Below are 9,121 nucleotides of genomic sequence, written 5' to 3' on the forward strand. Positions count from 1 at the left end.
CACTTCCGCTGCTTAGAAGGGAAATCAGCTGCATTGTATCTGCTAGGATAGTGTTTCAGGAGAGGGTAACTACAAATCATCATCCAGAATTTTATCTTGCAGTTTGTCTGGGAGGTGATGCTGGCTGGTTCATGATGCCTGACTGCTTTTTGTAAATACAAATGCTTTGGAAGGGGCAAAGTATTGAGGGAAAGTGGACACTGAATAAAATGTATATGACTTTGCCCTGTCTCCAATGGGACTGCTGTAAAAGAAGTTGAAACCAATTTCCTGTAGTGTATTATGAGTGATGAACACAGTTGTGTGTGATTTCTGTTACAGGTCGAAGAGCATCTTTTCACTTAGAGTGTCTGAAAAGACAGAAAAACCAGGGTGTAGATGTCTCGCAGAAGACAGTTCTGCCTTTGCATCTGGTACATCATCAGGTAAGCATTAATTCATAAAGGGCCCAACAATTCAACTGATACCATCTGCAGCCTCCTTGAATTCCAACCAACTTTTTAAAAAACATTGGGGACAGTTGCTCACCCATATCAAATGTCCAATTTTTAGAAAACTTATTTTCCATCATGCTCATTCCTGCTTTCAGGATTTTTATCATTCCCCAAAGAATGCTACAGGAACTTGTTCTTTGGAGTCAGAAGACTTGCCATTTTCTGATGTCCATGAATAAGTAAAATAAAAAACTAAGTGAAAGATAAAAATATCTACCCAAATTGCATGCTGGAGTGCAATTACACTGCTTTTGATGATAGTATGCATATGAATAAAAAATACAGGTTCTACTTTAAAGGCAACCAGTAACTGTAATTAATCATTTTAAAACATAAACTGATTGCATCACATCTTAAGCCCTTTGTTAAGTGCATTCAGCAGCCTAGCAAATGTATGCTAGATGTCACAGTCCAGAGTAGATTTGTATCTTTTAGTTTAATGATGCTACTTTTTGTCACCATAAAAGAAATGAGTAGAGATGGTAGTGCCAGCCTTGCAAGTGTGGTGTCCTGCTCTGTGTAGTTCCTGGCACAGGGCAGAAGAGCCTTGCCACCTCCTTAGGCTGCCTCAGGGGCAGAAAATGACAGACAGCAGGGGCGTGAGGAGGGAGAAATCAGAGCAGAGGAGTGAGAGATGAGCATGCTTGAGGCTCTCTGGCTTTTCTTACCTCCTCTCCCAGCCAGTTATCCTCTAAGGATCAAGCTCCAGAAAGCAGTGCTCTGCAGAGAGTTACAGCTCTGGCAAGGACAAGCAGCAAATGCATTGGGGCAGGGAGAAGTGGGCAGGAAACAGCTTCCTATGTTCCCCACAGCAGCCAACAGCCCTCCTGAGACTTCGTGCCCTCTTATGGCAGGCCAGGCAGAGGGGACACAAGCCTCCCACCCTCTCAGCCCACCCAGCTGGCAGAATCACCTCCCTCCAACCTGTATGAAGAGGATGGAGCTATTTCACCCCTCCTCATCCCACCATGCAGCTCCAAACTGAGAGGGATAGGTTTTATCCACCAGGATTTATCCACCCCAGTGTCACTCAGCCATATTGAAGGGTTCCCCTGAAATAATCATCTGGCCTCCAGCTGACAAGACTCAGCAGTGTTCATATAGTTACAAAAATGTTAGCCTCCAACAGTGCTTAAAATAAGAACATAAAGTGGAAAGGTTGCCTCTGCTAAGCACAATAGATTTGGTTGCTGTGAATGCTTGAAGAGGTATTCTCACAAAATACTCACTCATCATAATATGTAAATATATGCAACTGAAGCTCAAAGCAGTCTCTAAGAGCTTCCTTCAACTTCCTCAGAACCTTATGTTTTAGCCAAAATGCCTTGTATATGTTTCAGCCAATAAGCTGAAAAACCAGTTTAGTTGTCCTGCCTGACAGATCTATGGCTCTCTTTGAAGCCCTGGCAGTTTAAGGGATGTGCTGAGGCCATCGTAGCCTGCTGAGCATGACTTATACAGCATAATTTTTAAAGGCTTTCTTCCTCACTGAAATCTGATAGATGTCTGACATCTAATTCCTGAGAAATTCAGTGAACCTGGTAGGTGACAATTCTTTTGTTCATCCATCACTGAAACCATCAGCATAGCATGGTTATCAGTTCCCAAGGATTTCAGTGGCAGATGGACTCAGCCTCACTTAACTTCAGCTGTCTTCAAGTTAGCTCTCTAATTTAAACTGGTCAGTTCAGTCCCACTATGCTTAGCAGAGGGAAAGAGCATCTCCAAAAGGGAAGTCTTGTCTAAGTCTCATCCTCCACATAGCATTTTCAGGCAGGTATCAAAAAGAAGCAGGAGGCTTGTTGGTGTCTCTCTAAACAGTTAACTTAGGCTAAACATATAGCCTTCAGATAGCTGCAGCTGGGTAAGCCAAACAAGGATCCCCCGCAACACAATCCACATGCTTTTGTATTCCCTATGCATTGATTCATTTGCTTATACATCTCATCAGTGAGCTTTGTGAGATGGCCTTATGATTCTGATTGTATTCCTTATGGAACAAGGCAGCAGTCACATGAATAAGGCATCAGATCAGCCCTGTGCAACAGCAGGCTTCTTGAGAAATTTGTTATAAAAGGAGTCTGGATGACTCAGAGGTTGTGTATATGATTACAGGAAGGAATGGATGACTCGAAGTATAATCATCAGCTATTGATCCTCTCACCAACAGCAGATGCCTTAAAATCCAGTGGTGGATTTTTCAGTTATTGCCAACTGCAGACACATCTAAAATTCACATCTGGTACTGTTCAGGTTCCACAGTAGACACTTAACAGAAAACACAGCAATTGGCAGTAATAGCTAGCAGTATGGGTGGTGGCAGTGGTGGGAAAACAAATTGCTGTCTCACCCACTGGAGAAGAGGTGGTGTTTCTGGCAAGGCTGCAGGGAACAGGGCTGCATTCCTCCTGTCAGTGCAGTGGCTCCAAGGCTGAAGAACTGCAGTCATGAAAGCTTTCAATCTGGTGCTCAGCACTAGCACAGGGTACACCGTTCAAAGGAAAGCTTGCAAAATGAGTTCACAGCAAATACCCAAACCATTCCAGGAACTGGCAGCTCATTTCATGAGCCTTGAAGCCATCCACGCCTTTCTCGGGTAGTTTCTGCAGAGCCTTCAGAATGAGGGTTCCAGCCCTACTGCTAAGAGCAAACTCTCATTCATCTTGGTCCTCCTCTATCCACAGGCGTTAGCAGTGGCCGGCCTGAGTCCCCTGCTCCAGCGAAGCCATTCCCCCACCATGTTCTCTCGGCTGTGTGCAACGCCTCCTGCTACACCCTGCAACCGTGGCTGGCCGCAACAGACCATCCCAACTCTGCGCCTGGACGGGGCAGAGTCCAGCGAGAAGCTCAACAGCAGCTTCCCATCAGTACACTGCAGCTCCCAGTATCCTGACAACACCGGCTGTAGCAGCCCGAGGAGAGCCAGGCCAGTCTCTCTCACCGTCCCCAGCCAGACCGGAGGGAGCAATAGGCAGTTTCATGGCAGCGCTGGCAGCCTGGTTGAAGCGGTAAGACTGCAGAGTTGAAAAGGACATGAGCAGTGTCAAGGCCAATTAGAAACACAGCCCTGGGAAGAGCAGGGCAACAGACACATTGCTGCTCACAATGCCAAGCATAGGAGAGCACATCTCCAAGCAGGGGTTAACAGCATGAATGGGAAGAAAAGGACCACTAGGGAAAACAGTGGTAAAGGGGTTGTGTTAGAAGTGTGAGAGGGTGGATGATGCAGGATACTAACTTCTGTCTTTGTCTCTGATTCCCTACCTGCTTTTGAAGGTCTTGATTTCGGAAGGACTGATGCAGTTTGCTCAAGATCCAAAGTTCATTGAGGTCACAACCCAGGAGCTCGCAGACGCCTGTGACATGACGATAGAAGAGATGGAAAATGCAGCAGACAACATTCTCAATGGTAACAGCAAGCAGAGCCCCAATGGCAACCTCTTGCCTTTTGTTAACTGCAGGGACCCAGGGCAGGACAGTGCAGGAGAGGAAGAGGAAGAGGTGCAGAAGCCGGATTGTAGAATAAGTCAGGAGGAGCTCAAGGACAGCAGGATTTATATCAGCAGCCTGTAGTTGCCAGGGCTGGAAGCGATGCTGGTTTTTTATTTGTTTCAATGTTCCTAATGGGTTTGTTTCAGAAGTGCCTCACTGTTCTCGTGACCTGGAGTAACCGGAACAGCGTTCTTCATTCATTTCTGTTGGGACGAGTCGCAGAGTTGGGTGGTGTAAGAAAGCTTTTCAGGAGCGGATATAACCCCAGCATGTGTCCATGAAGGAAGAGTGAGGAGGAGGAGGAAGAGGAGGAGAGCCAGCTCCCTCTTTTTTTCAGTCCCTGCACAAGGAACGACTGCCTCCCAAGCGCATAGGGGAACCTCAGCTTCCTGTGGATGGCCCTAGCCAAAAGGACCCTGCGTCAAACGGGTGTCTTTCAACTTTGCTTGTAAAAATCATTTTGCACATATTCTGTATGAGCCTCACCGTCTCCATAAAGCCAAGGCCCTTTGATTCGGAAGGAGAGGAGAACTTCTTCTGCTGTGGATTCCCGTACCGCGAAGTGGAGGAGGAAGCAGAAGAAGCCTGAGGGGCAGGGTGGCAGCGCTGCCTAACCCTGCTAAGACTCCCAGGCAGCGGAATCTGCCAACCAATCCAAGCTCAGGCAGCCACTCCTGCCAACCAATCAGAGCTCGAGCAGTCACTTGCCAGCCAATCCGAGCTCAGGCAGTCTCCTGCCGACCAATCAGAGCTCTGACAGCCAGCCGTGCAAGCCAGTGGGAGAGCGGGGAGCAGGCTCTGCGGCAGGGCTGAGCCGACCATGCCCCGCACTTGCTGAGGTGGTGGTGGTGGGCTTGTGTAGATCTCTCCTTGTTTTGCAGTTTGATATTTTCTTGAAAGCATGTTGCGGTTTTTATTTTGACTATTATTTTAAAGTTTTTGGAGGGAGAAGGGAGTGTTTACAAGGTTTTGTAATCACCTACCTTTTTGTTTTGGTTTCTTTTCACCTTTGCAAATGTTAAATTGGTTTGATCATGTTGTATTATTTAAACCGGGTTTTCTTTCTCCATTGAAATTTGGTAGAAGTATAATGATAGACAAGTTTTACCAACCATTATGTACACCAAGAATTTGTAATTTTATTTGCTAGCAATTGAAACCTCCTTTTTTTGTTGTTGTTTTATAATTTAAAGATAGTAGGCAATGCACTTGATATAGTCTTGCACATTTGAGTGATTGATTTGGGTTCTTCTTAGTGCTAAGTATATCTGTGAGTGTGGGAGCAATACAGAGCGAGTGTGAGTGCGTGTGCGCGTGTGTGTGTGTAAGTGCATGCAGTTCTCCACATTCTGGTTTGAACTGCAGGAGATCTGTATCTGGGGCCATTTGAATGCAAAAACAAACCACTGTCTCTGCTTTTGAAAGGGGAATCGGTAACTTTGCATTTTCTGTTCCACAAGATATGCAAAAACAATGCAATAATATTAATTTTAAAATACAGTTGTAAGTTGTGTTGGCATTAAAACTGTATAGAAAACAAAAATTGGGGGGGTGGGAGGGGAACAAACAAAAATACAAACCAGAAGGCGTTACGCTTCGATATATTCCGTGTGATGTTTTATTGCATTGATAAAGTTTCTGTTGAAGAAACCGTTATACTTGAATTCAGGTCAGTTTCAGTATTTTTCAAATATTTTTTTAAAAATGAATTGCAGTTGTGCCAAGCAAAGATAATGAATTGAAATTAAGTTTGTTTAAGAAAAAAAAGAAAAAAAAAGAATCACTTCTTGTATATTTTGCTGCATGTCAAGTGAATCATTTCGTATTTGGAATGTGCCAAGCTTTACCTTTGAACTTTTAAGTGCTTTTCTACGTGTGGTTGGGGAAAGGGGTACTATTTTTTTCCTTTTTTAATTTGTACAATGAACAAAGTGTACCTGGTGTAAGTAACTATTCTGCAATCCACTGACAGGTTGAACGTTACTGATTTTGCATATCTTGTGTTCATTTTCCTTCTTCCTCACCCCCTTTAAACATGCACGATGACTTTATTGGTAGAGAATCTTTCTTCCCGAGACCGGGGTGTTTTCTTCAGGCTTTGTTCTCTTTCCTTTTGCTCAGTTTCTGTAAAGGTCTTGTCCCACTCGAGGGTGGCAAGAGCCCCAAGCCCACTTGGTAGATCCATCCTACGTACTCAGCTGGCACCAGCAATTCAAGGACTGGGGGAAAAAAATCAGCTTTTCAATTTATTAAATAGCTAACCCTGATTGATTATAGCAGGATCCTGGGAAAATCAGATCTGCAAGAGGCAGAATTGTTAGCCAAGTAAAGTTATCTAACTCTGGTCTGGGCTGAAAGCAGAGGCTAAGTGAGGGAGAGAGCTCTGGATCATTGCTTAGGAGAGTTGCTGCAGTCTGGCCAAGATGTAGATGTGAAGTAGTTCTTTTTTGTGTTCCTGAGCACTGTCTCATCCCTATTCCCAGACTTCAGTGGATAGGTCAGATTCTAAGTCACAAAACATCCGAAGGCAAAGCATGTCCCAGCCATATTTCCCTACTAAGTGAGTGTGGACGTCTCTTGACTTTCCTCATACCAATACTTGACCCTAACCCATGAAAGAGGCTGAAAAAACAGGCAGGTACCGTTAGATCTTATACAACTGGTTTTCGTTTAGACTACTGCTGGTTTTATTCCTTTCTCAAGATGGTTCACATACTTGCAGCTCAGTGCTGAGCTAGGAGGTGTAATCTGACTCAGAGCTAAACTTTCATTCAAATCCTGAGCTTCTGCAGATGTCTGAGAGCATCATTCATTGCATATGTTGGTTACATTATTTTTGTAATGCCCTTTCTTTTGTTCTTGATTCCCTGGGGCATAAAACAGAAACAGCGAAGGGTATTTTTGACAGTGCACCTTTTTCAGTGTCATTTTGAACTGGCCAGTAGCAGCTCAAGATACCCTGGAAAAAAAACACCAAATCCTTTTAAAGTAGAGAAATATGAATCCATTTGTACAACCATCTGGCATCAAAGCCCTAATTCAAGACTTGCCTGGAGAAAGCAACCAGCTGATGTCAGTCAATCTCATCCTTTCCATCCCTCATGCCTGTATTGAGATGGGCACACAAGCGTGTCTCCCTTGAAGAGTTTGCTGTTGCTAGTGCCAGTGTTCTCCAAAGCTATTTGAAAGGAAGTAACGCTGTGCCTGGCTGTTTCTGAAAATGAAATCAGGGTAAGGGCTCCCTATCTCACTTTCTTCCACTAGAAAGTCCATCTGACCCTCTCAGTGGGAGACAGAGGTGTTCTCTGCTCCTGAGAAACAAAGCACTAATCTAAATTAGTGGTGGCAGCGGGCTTGTTTGGATGCTTGACAGCCCCATCCGCTTTTAGGCTTTTTCTTGACAGGAAGGAAAACAGTGTAAAGGATTAGACCCCACACATTCCCACTGAAAGCTGCTACTGCCTCAAGGGGTCAAAGCCTGCCATAACCAGTGAAAACCCCGCTCTCTGCTGGAAGACCCCTTAGGTCCTGCAGAGTGGAAAACACATGGCTAGCAGAGACTGTTGGAGTTTGAGGGGTAGGTGTTGAATTTAGTAATTGCTGGTGCCGGCTGTAGAAATTCCTCTTTCTGGGGAGGGCAGCATTTTTTATTTATTTTTTCATTTGAGGTACTTCCAGTGTGCACATTGTGACAGGCCTGAGCGCAGACCTACTGCCTCCTTCAGGTGAGGCAGACGGTGGAAAGGCAGGGGCAGGTTTAGTTCCTGGAATGTCTTTCTTTCCCTGTGTATGGAAGTGGATGGTGCGTACGATCACTGTGCTGTGGATGGAAGCTTTGAAGCAACTGATGGCTGAGGAGTGGCATGGAAGGAAAGAATGGGGAAAACGATCTGCTGTTTGCCACTAAGCATCTCTGACTTGCAAGAGTACGCTGCAGACTAAAGACGTTTCTTATAAAACAACAAACCTCCTCCTTGTATCACTCCTGCTCATTATTCCTGGCAGTACGGGGCCAGCCACACCAGGTGCATTCCTTTTTTTCCTCCTTATTTCTGTGTGGCTGACATGATGGGGAAGAAAGTGAAACTTGTGATCCAGAGCTGGAGTTTCATTATTCACAGACCTTTTCTGCATCACCTGCCTCTTCAGGTGGACATGTGAACGATGATGGTGTAGATGCTGCTGCTACTGCAGGGGTCCCACCTGTTTTATTACCCTGCTCACCACACCCCAGCGCGGAGGGACAGCCAGAGAGGCGCCATGTACAGAATTGCATCTATTTCTGCTTTGTTTTCTGACTCAGAACCCTGCCCCTGATGACTATGACAACAACAACAAAAAAAGGGCAAATGCATTTTTTACATTTCTTGATAATTTCCAAAGCAATGTATCATTGCTTTCTTTAGACTGACGCCAATATAACAGTTGTATGGGTCTCAGCCAGGCTCCTGTGTCTTTTCTGCCTGATAGTTTCAGATTGCTCTACGAAATGCATGCGCGTTTGCACACAGATACAATCGTACAAAGTGACGGCACCACAAGCCCGTGGGGTTGTCACCTGTGTCATAGATGAAGTTGGAGGCCTTGCTTCATACGCATGGATGAGAACTCCAACCTGTTGGTTCAGTGAGCTGAAGTGAAGCAGCCCTACTGAGACAGAACTGAGTATCCTAAGATATAAGCACGGTCCTGTTGGGACTGTCCCCATGGCAGGGGTGGGGTGGGGGACAGGAACACTGAATAATGAATTTGGAGCACAATAAAGTTGATAAAATAAGTAGAATCCAGTTGGGGTCTGCTGGTAGCGGTGAGGTTTTATCTGTTCCCATAATGAAAACTATGGCGCATATAAGGAAAATATTCCAGGCTGTCATAAGCCCCAGTTACCATCTTGCTAACACAACGCTGGAGGGCATGAGGATGCAACAAAAGAGGAAAACAGAATTGAGCCCAGAAAAATTTCACTACATCTTTTCTCCATTTATTTTCTTCCCCAAAGAAGTCTAAGAAACATAAATTCCAAGCCACATAGGGTTTCTTTTTTTCTTCTTTTTAAATGTTGCCGAGTTCTCAAAGTTTTATCCCGGGTTAGCAAGCCCAGAGATCCAGAAGGTTTCCAATGGGATCTCAGTCTG

The 9,121-nt window shown here is 45.0% G+C and overlaps 1 protein-coding gene across 1 annotated transcript in view; it reads left to right on the forward strand.

The window, feature by feature from the left end:
* Positions 1–4,067, forward strand: part of CACNA1C (calcium voltage-gated channel subunit alpha1 C) — a gene marked incomplete at both ends in the record, with an annotated part of 484,825 nt that extends 480,758 nt beyond the window's left edge. Inside the window, 3 exons of the mRNA XM_080614946.1 lie at positions 322–425; positions 3,179–3,502; positions 3,771–4,067. Of these exons, the coding sequence (XP_080471072.1) occupies positions 322–425; positions 3,179–3,502; positions 3,771–4,067 (725 nt within the window). The remainder of the gene's footprint in view (positions 1–321; positions 426–3,178; positions 3,503–3,770) is intronic.
* Between the last annotated feature and the right edge of the window lie 5,054 nt (positions 4,068–9,121).

The sequence above is a fragment of the Psittacula echo genome (genome assembly GCF_963264785.1).
Source record: "Psittacula echo genome assembly, chromosome: 1".
In the NCBI taxonomy this organism is placed as follows: domain Eukaryota; kingdom Metazoa; phylum Chordata; class Aves; order Psittaciformes; family Psittacidae; genus Psittacula; species Psittacula echo.